General features: G+C 37.1%; 2 protein-coding genes across 10 annotated transcripts in view; one reads left to right on the forward strand and one right to left on the reverse strand.

Moving 5' to 3' along the window:
- Nucleotides 1-9,529, forward strand: part of HLTF (helicase like transcription factor) — a 54,725-nt gene extending 45,196 nt beyond the window's left edge. For 5 of the 7 annotated variants that reach the window (XM_033212361.1, XM_033212364.1, XM_033212363.1 and 2 more), the window contains 5 exons: nt 501-626; nt 963-1,075; nt 1,433-1,613; nt 4,701-4,781; nt 7,300-9,529. In XM_033212361.1, coding sequence (XP_033068252.1) covers nt 501-626; nt 963-1,075; nt 1,433-1,613; nt 4,701-4,781; nt 7,300-7,452 — 654 coding nt within the window. In that variant the 3' untranslated portion in view covers nt 7,453-9,529. The remainder of the gene's footprint in view (nt 1-500; nt 627-962; nt 1,076-1,432; nt 1,614-4,700; nt 4,782-7,299) is intronic. The other 2 variants (XM_033212362.1, XM_033212365.1) reach the window with 1 other exon arrangement.
- A 2,477-nt stretch (nt 9,530-12,006) lies between these two features.
- GYG1 (glycogenin 1) overlaps nt 12,007-20,952 on the reverse strand; it is a 37,932-nt gene continuing 28,986 nt past the window's right edge. For 2 of the 3 annotated variants that reach the window (XM_033212368.1, XM_033212370.1), the window contains 2 exons: nt 16,186-16,405; nt 12,007-12,880 (listed from right to left, as the gene is read on the reverse strand). In XM_033212368.1, the coding sequence (XP_033068259.1) occupies nt 12,707-12,880; nt 16,186-16,405 (394 nt within the window). In that variant the 3' untranslated portion in view covers nt 12,007-12,706. The remainder of the gene's footprint in view (nt 12,881-16,185; nt 16,406-20,952) is intronic. The other variant, XM_033212369.1, reaches the window with a different exon arrangement.

A 20,952-nucleotide genomic window follows, 5' to 3' on the forward strand; every position in this document is an offset into this window, starting at 1 on the left:
GATATCTTATTAGCAGGTTCAAATGGGTACAACAGATGTTGCTTTGGAATGAACTTGATAGGATTTAACAGATCCTAGTAGCTTTATAAGCTGTTATAAGCTTTATAAGCTTAATAGCTTTATAAGCCATTAAGATGGATTTTTTTTTTAAAGAATAGTACTAAATAGTGTAGCTCTATTGTATTTAGGTTCAATAAATTGTTATTCATGAATTTTTTTTAAACTCGCTTACAAACATTATAATATTTAGTTTCTTGCTGTTGCTTCTAGCTAGTCCAGATCACATACGTTTGCTCCCTCCTTTACCCATTCTACTTATCACATTATGTCTGGAATTCAGCATGTTCAGATGTCTCTTAAATGGATGAAATCTATTAAAAGGTTTAATAAAATGTTAGCTATGAGAGATACAGATTTTAGCATACATTTAACAACTTTTAGGCATATTTATATTTGTTCTTCTGTTAAGTGTTGCTCATACTTTGTTCTTTCTTATATAGCCACATGCTAAATGCCCTTTATGCAGAAATGATATACATGAAGATAATTTATTAGAATGTCCTCCAGAAGAATTAGCATGTGACAGTGAGAAAAAGTCTGATATGGAATGGACATCCAGTTCAAAGGTAGAGTACTCAGGTGCAAATATTTGAGTATTTGTTTTACCTTTATATAAGGAAATATACACAGTATATAAAAATCATAATTCTGCTTTCATTCCTGTCATTTTAGTATTCTGTTGTTGACCACTGGCTGTTTATTTTTAGTAGTGAATTTGAGAGGAAATAGAATGGGTTCAGATTATTATAGTGTTCTTTCAGTCTTAATTCTTTGTTTTAAATGAGTAGTCTTTTGCATTTTAGGGAAATAACATTTCAGGACTTTTTCTTTATGATAAAAACTTTCAGACTAATTTTGTTGATTTAAAATGGAATCTAATGGACATCTTAATATTTTTTCAGATTAATGCACTAATGCATGCATTGACTGACTTAAGAAAGAAGAATCCCAACATAAAAAGTTTGGTTGTTTCTCAGTTTACAACATTCCTGTCTTTAATAGAAATACCACTTAAGTAAGTTCCACGGTGTTTTTCACTTTCAGTAAAAGGATTTTATATAATTGTATTGATTTGAATAGCCAAAAAAAAAAAAAAAACTTATTTCTTTTGCCAGTTTTAGTCATTATATATAAAAAATACTCAGAGTCACAATAGAGAATACTTCCTGGCAGCACAGGAATTTAAAGATTAAGTCCTGAATTTATCAGAAAATGACTGACTGCAGTGTCTAGCATATTAATAAGTGTTCAGTAAACATTTGTTAACATAAATGAGTGAAAGAATTTATTGAAGAGATTTGTGGTTACTTAACTCTGTTTTATTTTTATAATGATAGTGTTTGTTGCTTGTCTCTTTTCTTCCCCCATTAAGAGCCTCTGGATTTGTGTTTACTCGTTTGGATGGTTCCATGGCCCAAAAGAAAAGAGTTGAATCAATTCAGTGTTTTCAAAACACTGAAGCAGGATCTCCAACTATAATGCTTCTGTCCTTAAAAGCAGGTGGAGTTGGTTTGAATCTGTCTGCAGCTTCTCGAGTGTTTTTAATGGATCCAGTAAGTAGTTTTGTAAATTTTTTCAGAACCTTAGTACTTCTTTCAAAAAAATAGACAAAAATAATATTTGGTAAATACCTTCATAGTTATAATTAACTGTGAATATTCTTAGGCAAACTTTAGAAATAGATAAAAATTTAGTAAATGTGGATTAAGAGCTTTCTCTTAAGCACTTTACTGAAATCCTCACAACATCCTTATGAGGTAGATAACCATTATTAAATGCTGTGTTTTGGCCAGGCGCTGTGGCGCATGCCTGTAATCCCAGCAGTTTGGGAGGCCAAGGTGAATGGATTGCCTGAGCTCAGGAGTTTGAGAGCAGCCTGGGTAACATGGCAACATGGCAAAACCCCATCTCTACAAAAAAAAAGTGCCAGAAAAGTTACTCGGGTGTGGTGGTGTGTGCTTGTAGTCCTAGCTACTTGCAGGGATGAGTCGGAAAGACTGATTGCTTAAGCCCAGGAGGTTGAAGTTTCAGTGAGCCGTGTTCCTGTCACTGCACTCCAGCCTGGGTGACAGAGCAAGAACCCGTCTGAAAGAAAAAAAGAAAAAAAAATGCTGTTTTACTGAAGAGGCAACTGAAGCACGGAAAAGTAAATAATGTGCCCAGTATCACACAGTAATAGGCAAAACCAGAATCATAGGCCATGTATTTAAGTACTGTTATGCTATGCTATTCTACTTTTCTTCTATAATAAATCTCTATTAACCATAATGCTTTTTAGAGTAGTAGTTCATCAGCTGACAAATAATGAGATCCTGCTTTGTGTCAGTTGTTATAGGCACTGGGAATCTAACTATAAACAAGATAGACAAAATGACTACCATCATGGTTCTAGTGGTCTTAAGCTTTAATGTGCATACAAATTAGGTAAATGCAATTTCTTTTGCATTCAACTTAGAGACTTAGGCGTTCTAGGATTAGACTCAGGAAGCTGCATTTTTAGCATATGTCATAGGTGATTCAGGTATAGGTAGTCTAGGATCACAATTTGAGAAACAAATTATCATTAATGGAATGTTCTGAGTACATTTTAATGCCTAATACAGTGCAGTCACTTGTGGTTGTGTGTAGTACAGGCATAAGGGTAGATAGAACAGAGGCTAAGATTCACTTTGAACTTTACTCACCAAGCTGTGTGACCTGGACCTGCTTTCACATAGGAACATGTTTTTCTACATGTACAAAGGGGCTGTTTGGCTTGAAAGGACCTTGGACTAATTCAGTTTCTAATTTGCACTGGGTACTATGTGGGCTAGAGGCAACCTCTGCTGTTTCTGTGCATTCAGACTTAAGATTTGTGGCTGTAGCTTGTTGCCTGAAACTCAGAAGATTTTTAACATGTAGAAATTCTACGGAGATACAAATTTTAGTTACTTGGGTGAGGCTACCTTGTTGATGCATATATGTTTACTGAGGCTTCCTTTTTCCTCCCTCAACTGAGGGTATCCTTCTCAGTAAGACTGGGTATCCTCAGCAAGATTATAACTCGGGTCATCATACTTAGGCCTTCATGGGTGAATATCGTGGATATGGTATGGTCTGTTGTATTTTCCTTTTTTTTTTTTTTTTGAGATGGAGTCTTGCTCTGTCGCCCATGCTGGAGTGTAGTGGCGCAATCTTGGCTCACTGCAACCTACACCTCCTGGGTTCAAGCAGTTCTGTGCCTCAACCTCCCGAGTAGCTGGGATTACAGGCACCTGCCACCATGCCCGGCTAATTTTTGTATTTTTAGTAGAGACGGGGTTTTACCATGTTGGCCAGGCTGGTCTTGAACTCGTGACCTCGTGATCCACCTGCCTCGGCCTCCCAGAGTACTGGGATTACAGGCGTGAGCCACTGCGCCCGGCTGGTCTGTTGTATTTTCTTGCCTTAGTACTGTGGATAAAGTTTTAAACCTTTGTTGCAGTAATTTATGGCTACTATACAAAAATATAGTATATCGTGCCACTGTACTCCAGCCTGGTTACAGAGGAAGACTCCATCTCAAAAAAAAAAAAAAAAAAAAAAAACAACTCTTGTAGTTTTAATTTAAAATTTAATGATCCTTATCCAAACAATTCATGATACTATTTAAAAACCACTTACCAGAGTTCTATATCTTTTTGGTTATTCTTCCCTTTTCATTGTTACACCATTTTATTCTTTTTTTTTTTTTTTTTTTTTTTTGCGACGGAGTCTCTCTCTCTCTGTCACCCAGGCTGGAGTGCAGTGGTGTGATCTTGGCTCACTGCAAGCTCTGCCTCCTGGGTTCACGCCATTCTCCTGCCTCAGCCTCCCGAGTAGCTGGGACTACAGGTGCCCGCCACCACACCCAGCTAGTTTTTTTTGTATTTTTAGTAGAGAAGGAATTTCACCGTGTTAGCCAGGATAGTCTCGATCTCCTGACCTCGTGATCTGCCCGTCTCAGCCTTCCAAAGTGCTGGGATTACAGGCGTGAGCCACCGCACCCAACCCATCATTTTATTCGTTAGCTTAAAACAATTATCATGATCAGGTCTGTGTTAATTAGCTAATAGTACTTTTTTTTAGCTCAGCTTTAAAGTCTAACTTCAAATACTGATACAGAAAATTGCATCAAAAAAACAATTTTTAGGACTTCTGACTCTTAAAACCCTTTTTTAATACTTTTATTTCATGAACAGAGGAAAGTGAAAGAAAACCAGAAAAGGAGGAGGAAACTTTTTTATAAATAGGCCCAAGAATTGCATCTTTTCTCATATAAATTAAGTCACCTAAGAGGATGTATAAACTTTTTCCGCTGTTAAGCGCACATAGATTCTTTTAAAAATGAAAAAAAAAAAAAAACCCAGAAATTGATTAATCAACAAATACTTATGTTGGGTGCTGACACATATGTCGGGCCCTGTATTAGGTATTAGAAGTAGTATTATGGGGAGGATGCCTATTATAGTGATTGGGAGGGTGGATTTTTCTCCCAGAGTATTTGTGATGTTAGTATCTGACTTCAGGCAGAAAACTTTCAGTCAGAAAAAGATGAATGAATACTAGTGAAATGAAACGACAAATGCAAAACACTCAAAGATCAGGGCAGTAATAAAGCAATTCATCCATGTTCTCGTTAGGCCTGGAATCCTGCTGCTGAAGATCAATGCTTTGACAGATGCCATAGACTTGGCCAGAAGCAAGAAGTTATCATCACAAAAGTGAGTTTTTAAACAAACTATTTTAAGACTAGGTTGATATGATTTTTACAATTAAGTAATGCACGAATACATTATTATAATGATTGAGTGGAATTATGCAGAGCAAAATATAAGTCACCTTTTTCCTCCTTCAATAATTTAATATATGCTGTTTAAGGGCCCTTTCTCTGTACATACATTTATGTTTATGTGTACATCTCCTTAAAAACATTCTTTTAAAGATAGATTATTCTACAACATATTTGTTTCCGTTAAAACTGTACATTGGAGACTACCTCAGAAGTACATTTAGATAAACACATTTTTAAAAATAGTGGTAAAATACAAAATTTACCATTTTGAAGTATACAGTTTAGATGCATTAAGTACACTCATGTTGTTGTGCAACAGCCATCACAATCATCTATCTCCAGAACTTTTTCATCATCTCAAACTGAAACTATGTATCCATTAAATAGTAACTTCCCATTCCTCTCCCCCTAGCCCCTGGCAACTACCATTCTACTTTCTTTGAATTTGACTACTCTGCAAAACCTTATAGATACATCATAACGTATTTAACCCGTTAAGTTTTTTCTAATAAAAACGGTGCCATAATGAGCATTATTATATATAAATCTTTGCACATAGATGCAAGTAATTCTTTGGGGTAAGTTAAGAAAACTAGAATTTTGGATTTAGAATTTTTATTAACTATCAAGTTGGTTTCAAAATAGGATTTATATGAAAATTGTTAATTTATGCTTCTATGGCCAAAAAAGTGCTGTTCTAATTTGCATTTACCTAAAACCTTGAGTATATTTCACATATCTTGTTTATTAACATTTTTTCTGTGAATTATTTATATCTTCTGTCCAGTGCTCATAGTTATGGTACAAATCGTTTTATAGTATAAAGGACTCCCTGATACAGTCTGACTTTAAATCTTCTGTTTATGTATGTTAAAAATGGTTTATCCCATACTCTTCCTTGTCTTTAAACTGCATTTTTTTGGTCATGAAAAAGCTTTAAAATTTTTATGATTTAAAACGTCAGCGTTTTTTTATACATTCTAGGTTTTAAGGTCTTACCTAGGACAGATGGCTTTATTTTCACATTTTTTCAACTATTCTGTATTTACTTACGGTTCTTTTGGAAGATTTTATTTTTTGTTTTATGATTTGTGACATGAGTCTAAGCTTATTCTTTTATCAGATGAACAGTTTGTTCTGTCACATCACATCACTTTTTTATTTGAAAATTCCAACTTTTTCCCTACTAGTGTGAAATGTCACTTTTATCATAAACTAATTTATATATATTACTTGGGTCTTTTTCTAGACTATTCTATTCCATTGATCTCTTTTCCTTTTCTTAGGGCAGTATTACTCATATCACAACTATGGTTTTCTAAAGTAAGTTTTGATATCTGATAGGGTAAAAGATTCTGATTACCCTTTTTGAAAATTGTATTGGTGGTTATTATTATTACTCTTGAATTGAACTTTAGATTTTGGTTATAAAATCCCATTTAAGATATCTTGTTTGAGATTTGTTGAATTTATTATTACTTTTGAGAACTATCTTTCTTTATAAATAAGGAATGTTTTCATACAGGAACATAGTATCTCTTCTCCATTTATGTAGATCTTTTATGTATTTCAGTAAAATTTTATTATATAACTTTAGTTACGGCAGTAATTGGGACTTCTTAAATAATATTAAATAGTAGCAGATAGTGACCATTCTTCACTTGTTTCTGTTTTGTTGAGAATACTTTTATTGTTTCACATTAAATATGTAAGGTTGAGACATTCATTCCTAGTTAGGGTATTTTAAAATCAAGTTTTTATCAGGAATGAGATGATCATGTTTTATTTTTCTCTTTGTTAGTGTTATGAATTATACTAAAGATTCATTCTTGAATTTCTGGGAATGGCTTTTTTTTTTTTTTTTGAGATGGAGTCTCGCTCTGTCACCCAGGCTGGAGTGCAGTGGTGTGATCTCGGCTCACTGCAAGCTCCACCTCCCGGGTTCACACCATTCTCCTGCCTCAGCCTCCCAAGTAGCTGGGACTACAGGCGCCCTCCTCTACGCCCAGCTAATTTTTTCTATTTTTTAGTAGAGATGGGGTTTCACTGTGTTAGCCAGGATGGTCTCGATCTCCTGACCTCATGATCCACCCACCTCGGCCTCCCAAAGTGCTAGGATTACAGGTGTGAGCCACTGCGCCCGGCCAGAATGGCCTTTTTAATATAATGCTGAAGTCATTTTTCCAGAGTTGCCTATATAGTTTGCTTTTTTATCCTTTCTTTTTTGCTTTGCTTATCTCGTGATCTGTAACTTCTATTCGTACAGCCATATTCTTTATATAAGAAAACCATATTGGGTAAAGAAAGCAAAGCTCAGTTCTATTAAAGAGTTATTATAGTTTGGTGCAAAAGTAATTGTGGTTTTTGCCATTAGGCAAATTGTTCATTTAGTTTTTTTATGCCTTAAAAACTACTTAACCAATTTAACTTTTTTTTTCTTTTTAAAGTTCATTGTAAAGGACTCTGTTGAAGAAAATATGCTGAAAATACAAAACAAAAAGAGAGAACTTGCAGCGGGAGCCTTTGGAACTAAAAAACCAAATGCTGACGAAATGAAACAAGCCAAAATTAATGAAATCAGAACATTAATTGATTTATAATTTGTGGGATTTTAGTAAGGTCAGTTTGATTGGATACTTAAGTTTTAAAAATGAGAAAAATAGTTTTAGAAATGAAATCTAGAGAACATGTCTTCTAAAAGGGGCATATTGTTTTATATTAGTGAAGAGGTATTACAGAATTTCTTCTATATACAAACCTATTTTTAATGAAACTTCAAATAGCAATAAGTTGTTATATACTGTGGCCTAAAATAATTTTTTGAGAAAAAAGGTTACTTTGTTATTTAGCTTTTCATAGTATCTATGCTGAGTATTTTCATATATCTTCCAAGTACTCAGCTTTTTCATATTTCAAATAAGGTCAGACCTTTTATACTTTTGACCAAATAGTTATTTTCTATGTTGGACACTTAGTTATTTACCAAAGCCTCCAATTTGTGATGCAGTGTTTGTAGTCCTTGTAAACAATATATACAGACCATACAAGAATTAATTTTATTGGGCTTTCAAAAACCGTATTTGCATTCCAGAACCAAATCTTAAATGAGACCAAAGTCCAGGTTAGCACAGGTTTTTATTTTTCCTACAGCTACATTGAGATATAATTCACATACGTGACTTGGAGTTTTACGTTCATGAAAAAATTAGGGATTACGTTAAGAGTACTATTTTTTCCATTTTAGTTAAGTAGTACTACACTCATTGTTTAAATGTAACTTGCTGTGTCTAGGGTGTAAATATAGTCTGTGGGAGTGAGAGGCAAACCAATCCTACCCAATTTGATTTGAATATTTTAAATTATGGAACTGCTAAATAGATATTTCTATAAACAGGTAATTTTTATTTATGTAGCTTTTTTTGGAAGTAACTTTATAAATTTTTATAATTCAGAAGACTACTATATGTGAGAGGCGTGATATCTGGATGGAAGTTGGGCTGGATGATCTCCAAAGTCGTTTCAACTCTTAAAGACATCTTAATCCTGAATGTAAAAAATTGTTGTGTTTAGAATCAGAATTTGATTTTGAACTTAAGTAATTCATCCTTACATCTATCTGTAGAGACTATCTTTTTTTTTTTTTTTTACTTTTTTGTTAATAAGCAAACTTATTTGCTGCAGAATTCTGGGTTGACTCCTGAGCATATTTAAAACAAACAAGCTAGAAATTTAGCAGTCAGATTAGGAGGTGGTTTTATTTCAAAGGGAAACTTTAATCCAAAGAAAGATTAATTACTCTAACAAGAGAAGCTTCATGTTTGATGATACAGATGTAAGAATACCTGAGACTTGACTAGGAGTGTTGGAAGTGATTTGATAGAAAGATGAGATCAGAGACAATGTTGTGTTATAGGGTGCACATTGAAGGTATATGCCAAATCGCTCACCATCTAAGTCCTTTTCTCCCTGTGCCCTGTTTTCTTGCTCAAAGGGAACAGTGAATTAGCCAGCTAGAATCTTCCTGGTCCCTTTTGGAGGCAGTAGCAGGTAAGGAACGGGCTGATTTTCATCAAAACCAAGACCTTTCTGCAGGGATGATAGTGGAATAATAATTTGAGATTAGCCCACTGGCATTAGGAACAGTAGGGAAGTTACCTGGTAGATCAAGCATTACACACACAAAAATCAAGTTGATCAGAGTATGGGTTCTCCATACAGCAATACTTCAGTGAGATTAAGTATAAACAGTTTTTGGCAAAAAACACCACAATCTACTCTTCCTGCTTACAAAGACAAAGCCTTACAAACTCACTGTGAAGGTAAAGGGAGGACAGCTTGCTTCTTTGCCCAGACATTTACAAAGTTGTTTTTAAAATACACTCATAAGTTTGGCAATTTGTTTAAAAAATGTCTTGTTTTGTACAGTTCTATGTTGTTAAATTTTAAAAGTTTAATTAAAAAAATTTAATTTGTCCTTCCTAAGAAGGATAAATATATAAAAAAGCCACTGGAACGAAAACTTCCTATTATGCTATGCTGTTGTTTTATTATTACATAGAAAATAACTTTAGAAAAATATTGAAGACATTGTATTACCAGTTGTGATTCAAACAATTTTGTGGTTAAAACTGGATTTTAAATTTAAAAATCAATAAAAGTTTCAAATGTTTATTACCATCCTCGGTGCCATAATTTTGACTTTATTTTCAAATAAAATAAATCCATTAATAGTGATCTTTCTATGCAAGTGTTACATGTTTTTATTGAGAGTACATGAAGATTACTGTAACAGAATAATGTACTCATATCCTACCTTTATTTTACTCAATTTAACTGGTTGAAATTCTTGTTCAGAAATCAGAGTGCTTATTTAAAATGGCTTGATCTAAAAACATTGGTCCCAATTAATTTCCTCATCTGGAAGAAAAAAAGGAGTTGTGATAATACCTAAATATACACAGATAGCACTCTGAATCACTGTATATTTTGTCCTTAAAATTACAGCTCTAGGATTGGAAACAGAAAGTAACCCCATGTAGTTTGTTACCAGTGAGTACTAATGAAATTATCTTCGGCAGTGTGTGCTGTTTTGGGGAATGGCAAATACATTGCTGTATTTTTTTCTTGTTTTAGTTATAGTACTTGCCAAGGTTTATGCATTAGCATTTGGATGAGCTTCATTAAAAATATAAGGGCACATTTGATGTTTGGCTTATAACAACTCAAATGTTTAACCTCATGTTTTTAACACATTAACTTCAAAATATCTGCAAAATGTGTTATACAGCAGGACAATATGGGTATAAGGAGAATTAAGGTAAACATTTACTTTATGTATAAACCATAGCTCCGTTCCACCATGGAGCTAATCTCCAAAGACATGGATTTGACCTCTGTTGTGGGTAAATTTGTCTTACAACCAAAGGTCATACCTACCATTGCAAGGGGATAAATACATATGGATCACCTCTGCAAATATAAATCTTGTTACTGTTGCCTTTTTATACATTTTAACTAAGTTACTGCTGAGTCTGAGTTACTGTTTTTTTATACATTTTACTAAGTAACCCTTAGTATTCTGGACTCCCTAGAAAAGATTTTCCAATATTTGTATAGCTTTATATGGAAAAGTTCACCTTAAGACATAGATCATAGAAGGAAAAGAATGTTTAGTTCAGTGACTTTCTAGCCAAATAACTGAACAGCATTACATGCTATGTCTTATGGTAAGCTTGTCATTCTTTCTGATTCCAAAAGTTAATAGCCTTCACTAAATACTTACTTGAAATTTAAAAATTGGCTGGGCGCAGTGGCTCCCGCCTGTAATCCCGGCACTTTGGGAGAACAAGGTGGGTGGATCACGAGGTCAAGAGATTTGAGACCATCCTGGCAATGTGGTGAAACCCTGTCTCTACTAAAAATACAAAAATTAGCTGGGCATGGTGGTACGTGCCCATGGTCCCAGCTACTTGGAAGGCTGAGGTAGGAGAATCTCTTGAATCCAGGAGGCAGAAGTTGTAGTGAGCAGAGATTGCGCCACTGCACTCCAGCCTGGTGACAGAGCAAGACTCCGTCTCAAAAAAAAAAAAATTAAAAAATTATGTCAGCTTTTCACCTTAGAGCTTCATTATGCTACTGTGTAAAAATTAGAGAATGAATGGGGTAGTAAATAGAAAAAATGCTGAATGCATATTGAATGTCCACAAAAATAAGACATTTTTTATCTGAAGACTGTTCTGTTAATCTTAACCAGGGACTCGGAAGCCAGAAAGACCTCTGACTAGCTAAAATTATTTTGAGAAGTCTCTGTGCCACAGCACCTGACACATGGAGGCACTTAAGTAACTCTTCGGTAAATGCTTCATTGTACTTGAAGATCAATAGTGACTCATTCTTCACCAGTCCAAATAGCTAGTTTATTTTCAGAAGTCATTTATCATTTAATATTTTATAACTCTAGGTAAAGCCTCAGGTTCTTCTTGAGCTCCTATGGTAATAGCCTTCAAGGTGGCCCCAACCATTCTTGACTTAAGCTGTCTATATGCTGGTATGTTAATTCACACCAGTATGAGTAAGGAGGGTGACCTTGAAGGTTAAGTCACAAAAGCTATGCAGCTTTTGCCCAAACCTCTAAAGTTTCTTCCTGTCATGTTTAACTGGCCTGTTTTCTTCCATAGAATCATTTCTGACTGCTCATTTTAGTTTTAAAAGGTCATCTTGGATCCTACCCTTCTTCAGCTTGCCATCTCTTACAACCTAGGATGATCTATAAATTTAATAAATATGCTTTTCCATTCCATCATTTTAAATCATCGATAAAACATTAGTAGGCACTGGACCCAGTACTGATTCTGACAGTTAGGAATGACTTTAAAGGTTAAAATATTCTAAATAGCTAAATACCCATAATAGGGAGGTGCAGTATGAATGACACGATATAAGTTTGATCTGTTTGTTCCGATCTGTCAGATCCATCACCATCACAGAAAAACAATTAGATTGAAATTATAGATACCAGTTTTTAAAGCATATATCCCAATGTCAAGCTTTATACTTTTTTAAGACTATGACAAATTCCAAAAATTATGAAAAATTCCCTAATAGATTTGTTCAAGGGTGTGGTAAGATTCCTTAATTTAATTCAACAACCAAGATACAGCAATAAGTCTTTATTTTTTGTACAGGGTGCCACTGCAGGTAACCATCAGAGAACACGCTGCTATTTTCAAATATACAGAACTGAACAAAAGCATTTTAGCATGCTGCCTTACTGTACACAGAAAACTGGTAAGCATCTTCAGACACTAAGACCAGGAAATAAAATGGGTTAAAGGTATTTGCTGATACGTTTATGAATCACTCAGCAGTGTTAATATAGCTTATCTTTACCTGAAAGCAGAATTACAATCACTCACTGGCAGCACTGGGCAATTCTAAGATTCAGGTCTCGTGAAAGGTAGGCACAACCAACAAGCAAGCAAGGAACAAATGCCATGTCTGCTTCTGAAGGGAGTGACTGACTTTGAACCAGGCTCTGCAGATTTTAAGAATTGATACAGCTGTCTTAATAGCTTAATATTGAGTTTTCCTTACTTTGTATGTTGGCAGTCAACAAAAGAATTTCTGAAACAAGCTAAATAGGATTACAAAGCAGAACACTGTCCATATAACAGAATTGCTGCTTCACAACTTTTGCCCAGTTCTCACCTCTTATCCTAAAAAAACCTCTCATCTGATAAGTTTTAATGAAAACCTCTAGCAACTGTAACAGACTTTTTTCAACCCAGCTCTAGATACTAAGTATCAGAAACAAGGCTTGTGAAGTGAATGTGTTCACAGAAAAATGCAGTGTTTCTACTGGAGGTAAGTGTCAAGTTTCCTCTTGATGTTGTCAAAGGAATCTGCTCCCATATAATCAGCCTGGCCCTGTTCCCATCGCTCCTTCCGTTCTTCCGAGGATACAAATGGCTGTGCCATAGCTGGGATCTCCCCAAGGGACAGATGTGATATGGCTCCTGAGACATCTTCCTAGAAAGGAAAGCATAATTGACTCTATGAGAGCTGAAAATCAAACTGTTTTAAAGAATGCAATAAACTGAAGACAGTGAGAAAAGCCAGGATGAATCATCATGCAAAGCAGCAAAAACTGAAAAGTATTACATGAAACAAACAAAAAAGACACAAAAATATAAAGATTATGTGATTTTTTCCTAACAAAATGAAGACTTCTTGACTCAGTGAAAACATTGGGAGAACAAAGTAATTAGGGTTAATGTTTAAGTTCTGCATACCTTTCTACAGAAGCCACAAGAGAAAGCCAGTGTATAGACCAAGTCTGAAAGCTGCAAACAGTTCATTAGAAAGTGTAAGATGGATGGGCAAGGGAACACAAAGTCTCAAGATAAATTCTCAATCTGTGTGGGCTCTGAAAGGTTGAGAACTTAAACAAAATGATACCCTAACAGGCTACATTTCAGAAAGAACCTAACTAGAGAGCCGCAACACATACTCAGTTATCACATTATAAGAAGGAAAGTTAAACTGGTTTGAGACTAGGTACCAAACTTCTCTGCTTGTTCAAGCTTTCATTTGGATTACCAAGTAGCATCTGTTCTTTGTAGCTTCTGTTAATTTAATTTGCTTAGTTTTGAACATCTTTCAATTCCCATCTTCACCTTTCCTTGGTTCATAATTCCAGCCCTCATATTGCAGAAGGAAAAGGGTAAATGTGCAACAAACAGAGCAGACCTAGTCTACATTAAATTTGATTCTCATTACATGTAGATGGGTGATCAACTTCACATGTGCCACAAATTTACCAATGCTATCCTTCAAAAAGTACTAAGGTGCAAAGGTACTGGAAATCTTAGCAGAGAAAAAGGAAGGTAAATGAATACAGACAAGTATTGCTTTTAATAGAGAAAATGGTGGAAAAAGTGTTTTGACTGTTTTTGTTACCATATATATGTAAGCATATAGGTATGTATTTAAGTTCAGTGGAACTTTAAGGTGTTTGGGTCTATAGGATTGCATTATAGCTGAGGCAACATAAGGCCTTCCATTGGATAGTCCTGCCTTTGCCTTGCACTTGGCAACAGTAATGATACAGAGGCATTTCCAGAGTCCTCTGTTCACAATAGGGGGCTGTGAATTTATACCCTAAAAGAGAGGCCCCTGAGGTCAGGTCAAGTACACTGGACATAACTTAAAACAGTTTAGCATTTGAAGTGTAACTCTCCCTTCATCTGCCATAAAAGGTACTATCTTAATTCTGGGCTGTAGATGGCTACTTTTTTTTTTTTTTTTTTTTGAGGCGGAGTCTCGCTCTGTCGCCCGGACTGGAGTGCAGTGGCCAGATCTCAGCTCACTGCAAGCTCCGCCTCCCGGGTTTACGCCATTCTCCTGCCTCAGCCTCCCGAGTAGCTGGGACTACAGGCGCCTGCCACCTCGCCCAGCTAGTTTTTTTTTTTTTTTTGTATTTTTAGTAGAGACGGGGTTTCACCGTGTTAGCCAGGATGGTCTCGATCTCCTGACCTCATGATCCGCCCATCTTGGCCTCCCAAAGTGCTGGGATTACAGGCTTGAGCCACCGCGCCCGCCCGATGGCTACTTTTAAGCATAGTCCATCTCAAATTTTCATAAGGATAAGTCTCTTCAGACCTGGGTTTGAAGCCCATTCTGCTACTTGACTAGTCTGTTACATAACTAAGACAAGTTATATAACTTCTTTAAGCTTTGGTTAATTTACCTATAAAAGGAGATATTAATAATACTTACTTAACAATACTAAGAGTACTTAATATAGTCGTTTTAAGGGTTAAGAAAAGGTAACTTTCGGCCGGGCGCGGTGGCTCAAGCCTGTAATCCCAGCACTTTGGGAGGCCGAGACGGGTGGATCACAAGGTCAGGAGATCGAGACCATCCTGGCTAACACAGTGAAACCCCGTCTCTACTAAAAAAATACAAAAAACTAGCCGAGCGTGGTGGCGGGCGCCTGTAGTCCCAGCTACTCGGGAGGCTGAGGCAGGAGAATGGCGTAAACCCGGGAGGCGGAGCTTGCAGTGAGCTGAGATCCGGCCACTGCACTCCAGCCTGGGCGACAGAGCGAGACTCCGTCTCAAAAAAAAAGGTAACTTTCATTAAGCATTTACGATGTGCCAGGTGGTTTTAAGTACTGTATGACAGGGGTCCCCAACCCCCAGGCCACAGACCAGTAGTTGTCCATGGCCTATTAGGAACCAGGCCGCACAGCAGAAGGTGAGTGGCAGGCGAGCAAGAATTACCACCTGAGCTCTGCCTCTTGTCAGATCAGAGGTGGTTAGATTCTCATAGAAGCATGAACTCTATTATGAACTGTGCATGCAAAGGATCTAGGTGGTATGCTCCCTGTGAAAATCTAATGCCTGATGATCTGAGGTGGAACAGTTTTATCCCAAAACCATCCCCCATACTGGTCCATGGAAAAATTGTCTTCCACAAAACCAGTGTCTAGTGCCAAAAAGGTTGGGGACCACTGCTGTACAAATATTATGTCATGATCCATATAAAGCACTCAGAGTAAGAATGCAAGTGTTAGTTCTTTCTCCCTTTCTCCTTTCTGTATCTTAGTAAGCTAGTAAGTGAAATGGCTAAAATCTGTACCACAGAAAAGCGAATAATCTCTTATAATCTCCCCATTCTGTTCTCTCATTTATATCTGAATATGTAACAGTTTCATTCCTCATCCTCCTCCAATTCTTTCATAAGACCTTTAAAGTCAGAAAATATGCTAAACAGGGTTGTTATAAATGTTAACATGTCATCTCCCTCCTACAAAGATATTTCTTTTTCAAGATCCTATAGTAATCTTAGGAGTACAAACATAGGAAATAAAAATAATCCTACAAAAGTATTTACTGTATGTTCATATTGTGATTTTCACTGAAAACACATTCTTCTAAGCAGATGGCAAATATAAAGTAGATACATCTAAATGTTTGCAGTTCCTAAAACATTCAATGGGGTGTTATTTTTATAGATCACTACTTTAGGAATAATCTAAAAATCTTTTCAGAGGAGAATGGGCTAAGAATTCTAGAGTTAAAATATATGGGTATATATAGAAAATTCTTAAAAAACTGTGTTCTCAGATCTAAAGAAATCTGCCACACAGTTTATTTCTGCTACTTCTTGCTGGTAAATGTTTCTCCCCTCTAAGATGGTTACCATTTTCTTTCCACAAAATTTTATTTATCTCTGTTTAAAATGCTGCTAAATATTCCACATCTCTATTGATACAACAAGTTTTTTAAAAAGCAGCATTAAATGATTTGAAGAAAAGAAACAGAACCTACCACATTTACATATGAGCAGGTGTCTTTGACAAGGCCAAATTGTTGAAGCAGAGGTAAAACGTTGGTGGTGAAGATGTTCCACCACAGGATGAGAAACTCTGGATGAGTCATGTTCGGATCATGGGCCTCACTTTTGACACTTTTTGTTTTGGGATCATAAGTATAATTCCATGGTTTGACTCGTCCCAGGAAATGCACAACTTTGGCACTTGCACCAAACCTGCCAAGTGAACGCAAGTTGAAACAGTTAGTGGAATCTGAGTACTGACAAAAAGATAAGCAGCACTTTTCTGTAGCTGTCTTTTTTTTTTTTTTTTTTTTAAGAGAGAGTGTCTCACTCTCACTCAGGCTGGAATGCAGTAGCATGATAGCTCACTACAGCCTCTAACTTCCCACCCTTAGCCTCCTGAGTAGCACAGGCCACCATGCCTAGCTAATGTTTAATTTTTTTTTTTTTTTGTAAAGACAGGCTCTTGCTATGTTGTCCAGCCTGGTCTTGAACTCCTGGCCTGAAGCGATTTCTCCTGCCTTGGCCTCCCTATTCTATGGCCTTAACAGCGTACTTTCCATCCTGCAGTAAGGGTTCAAGATCAAACTGAGTTCACTGTTGACACTGTGAGACAGATACTTTTAAAAGTACTTACTCAGCTGTGTGTTAAATACATACAAAAAATGTAAATGTAGTATTGGTTCGGTGCAACACTGAAGCACCAATCCATTGTGGACAGAACAGGCACACTACTTGGAAAGTATCTGGTATTACCTAGTAAAGTTAAAAATGCTCATGCTGTACAATCCAGCAGCTCAGCTCCTAAGCATATACACTAAAGAAATGCTTGTGTATGTGCAACAAGAGATATAATCAAAATGTTCACAGCAGCAGCACTGTTTGAAACAGTCAAAAACTGGAAACAACCCAAATGTCTGTATTAGATTTTTGCTCAGCAAGTATACATTACTCCCAGCCTCCTCGGGGGAGGACACTTTCCCACCTGATGTTGGACGTGTCCTATGGCTTGACTTGACTAAGACAATATGAGCAGAAGTGACAGTGTGACTTACAGAAGCAATGCTTATTTCTGTTCACCCTCTGAGAAGTTACAACTTCTGCCAGCAGAATATGTCTGGGTGCTTGCTGGTTCCAGAAAAAAGAAACATGGAACAGATCGGGACCAAACCTGTAGCCTAGCTCCAAACCCTGCTGAGATCATCAGAGCTATCCTAGCCAACCCACCAACATATAAGAAATATTTGCTTATTGTTGAAAATGACTGAGACTTTAGGAAAAGTTCTACTATATTCATAGCATGGAATACAATCTAAAAATGAATGAACTATAGCTATATACATCATGCAGCAAAAAGATGAATTTTTAAAACATTTATGTTGAAAAAAGCAACAGGTCAAACAATTACATATATACGATTCCATTTATATAAAGGCAAAACAGGCTGGGTACGGTGGCTCACGCCTGTCATCCCAGCACTCTGGGAGGCTGAGGCAGGCAAATCATGAGGTCAGGAGATGGAGACCAGCCTGGCCAACATGGTGAAACCCTGTCCCTACTAAAAATACAAAAATTAGCTGGGTGTGGTGGCACATGCCTGTAATCACAGCTACTCAGGAGGCTGAGGCAGGAGAATCCCGTGAACCAGGGAGTCCGAGGTTGCAGTGAGCCGAGATTGCGCCACTGCACTCCAGCCTGGTGACTCTGTCTCAAAAAAAAAAGGCAAAACAAGAAAAAAGGTACTGTTTAAAGATCAGAAAACTATAATCAATGTAAATTTAATGATGCTGGTTACCTCTGGGGGAAAGGCGAAGCTATCATTGGGAAGGGACAAAAAGAGGTTCTAAGGCACTGGTTGTGTTCTATGTCTTAACTTGGGTGATATTTTTAAACAATACACATTTTAAATATGTATTATTTTGTATATATGCTCCATTTCACAATAAAGAATATCTTCAAAAGAGTAGGAGTAAAGTGTGATCCTGTTCTAGCTGGGAGGAAATCTATGTATATAAAAACAAAAAACAAACGTGAATGTAACAAGAGTCAAAGCAAAAATAGGAACAGTGAGTGCTCAGGAATTCACAGCAGGAAGGGCACTATCCAGCTTCAGCGGGAGCAGAGGTGCTAAGATAGTGGGATGTGACTTCAAGCTTATACAGCAGATGTGATCCGGGTAGCTGATGATAATGTAGGGAATTCCAGGCAGGCAACAGCAGGTATCAGGTGAGCACCTGTGTGCTTGACCAGGTATCCTCTGTTAGAGCCAGAGAGGAAGCTTTGAGTAGGGAAAGAAAAGTAAAATGGGACAGAACCTCAGGTACTGGGCGCTCAAGTGTTAGATTTCAGTAGATTTATACTACAGGCAACCAAGATACGTGAGCATGATATACTGATCAAAATAATATAAACTCATGTAACCCTTCCTATCCCCTAAAGTTTATCTAAAAAAAAAAAAAAATTTAGGAACCAGTTAAAAAGCTATCATCAGAGTTTTACTATATTTGGAGACCAAACTCTTTAAGGACATGATGGGGAATAATAATATTTCTACAAGGTAAATCTTACCAATGTGTTAACTGAGGCTGTGAGAGACTGAAGTGAGATGCCCAAGGCCACACAACTATTAAGTGGCAGAGATGGGGTCTGACATGGTTTTACCGCTAAGGCATGAGCACTTACCATCCTACCATGCTGCTGCTGCTCCAAAAAGCATGCAAGAAAAATACAGCCTATTTGTAAAGCTCCTTCCTCTTAAGGTTAATTGATCATTCTATGGTTTGTTTCTTCTGATAAATGAAGAGGATATTTGGTATCCCCAAGCTTACTCTTTATTTTATACACATAGTATATGCAACACACACAACACTCTTGCTCTATTTAATCCTTAAAAGGATAAAAAGAGTAGGAGTAAAGTTTGATGCCCAAATTTGTGCACAGATAAAGCTATCGATTAAATAAGCAACTGTTATGCATATGGCACTATGCTCACTGTGTGGCCCCAAGGCTTTTGTTCAAACAGGAAGATGGGTCATCTGCATAAAAATAAGCAAGGTGACAAGTTGGGGCTATCAGGGCAGTACTGACATTAAGGGCTACTGAAATTCCAAAGCAATGAATGCAGGTGGGATTTTCAGAGGTGGCTTTATGCAGGAAGTGGGGGCAGGGACAATGCATGGAAAAGAGTCAGATGACTGCCTTCAACAAATGTTCTAATGAGGATGGGGGAACCCATCACAGAGCTCTGACTCCTGTGTTGCAGAGTGGAGGGAAGGCACTGCCCCATCCTAGCAATACAAACCCATAAGCCTAAAACTGAAATAGAGCGCATAAGAATGAGATATTCCTTCCACCTCCTCGGACATTCACCCCTCCTGACTCAACTTCCCTGCCTGGAGCCACAGCACCTATTTAGATCCTCTTGTATTAACTTTTTGATCTCTTGTTTTAACTAACTGCTAAGCTTCAGCCCAAGATTTCCCTAGACTTAATATAAATGTCATACACAGTCATAGCATGATAGTAATACTAATTAAAATAAGTTAAAACATGAATATAATGTAAACTATTCTTTTCTAACCTGTTCTCTTGACAGTTCACTAATGACTAAGCAGTAGTAATAAGAGCTCATAATAAGAATATAAAGTATTCATATATCACAGGCATTGGTTAGTGTTTGCTTGGTTTACTCAGTTAATCTCCAAAATGACAATGTGAGGAAACCAAGGCATGAAGAAATTAAATAACTTGTCCAGGATCCCATGGCTGGTGAGTGACAAGGCTGGGATTCCATCCAAGCAGTCTGGCTGCAGAGCCAAGGCTCTTAGCCATGACTAGGCTGCTATTGTAAGACACTCCCAGAATTATAAGGGTATTGTCTGAGAGTGACATTTGTTAATTTATGGATTAACTCCTGCCGATGGACAGTTAATATGAAAGTGGAAAAGGTATGCCTAAGAATCCTGGCAATCCCCCAAGTATAGTTAAGGACCCAGCAACAGAAAGCAACCAATAGGAAAGCATGTTATGAAGTAAGCAACTTAGCATTCAAGAAGACTGAAGAAAGACTTTTTAGAAGGATGCAGTTTGCAACAGAGGTAATAAGGAAAAAAGGGAAGAACAACAAGAAATGGGTGGTGCTTAAGATCAGCAGGTGACTCACAAGTGGACTGTACTGGATATTGTCTAAGGGCCTGCCCAGCTCCTGTCTCTGGATTTGGGTGTCACAGCTCATGCAGAGGAAGGGCACAATGTTCCAATCCACCTGCACACGGACTGCCCTCTGCTGTAAGCAAGAATATACACCTGAGCCTCTAGCTCCGTCTGTATCCCAGCCTGGTTCTGGACCTCCACATGACTGGTTCAAGAGGCCTCTGCAGCCCTCCTGGATACCAGCTCCATGCTGGTTAAATACCTCTCCATATGGCCTATGGCCTTCCTCTTGAATGTCAACAGGAACACCATTTGGAAACAATCCACACCCCGCATTTCACTGTGTCTCAGGCACTGATTCTCTACCTTTATGAATCCATGTCTCTGAGTATCTCTTTAATTCTAAATCCGTTACTCCCTGTGGTCAGGGGAAGGATCCTCCTTCCTCAAATTACCTTCTTTACCTATTCTAACAAAGTGAAAAACTGCATCCGCTGGATAGTCCTTTCATAGACAGGGCAGTTTTCGTTTTAAGAAATCCCTTGGTAAGACTGTTTAAAGTAGAAACTGGGATCTTAAGGGGTCCTACATGTGGGTGAGACTGCTTT

This window comes from Trachypithecus francoisi, unplaced genomic scaffold (genome assembly GCF_009764315.1).
Source record: "Trachypithecus francoisi isolate TF-2019V2 unplaced genomic scaffold, Tfra_2.0 Lachesis_group0, whole genome shotgun sequence".
NCBI classification, from domain to species: domain Eukaryota; kingdom Metazoa; phylum Chordata; class Mammalia; order Primates; family Cercopithecidae; genus Trachypithecus; species Trachypithecus francoisi.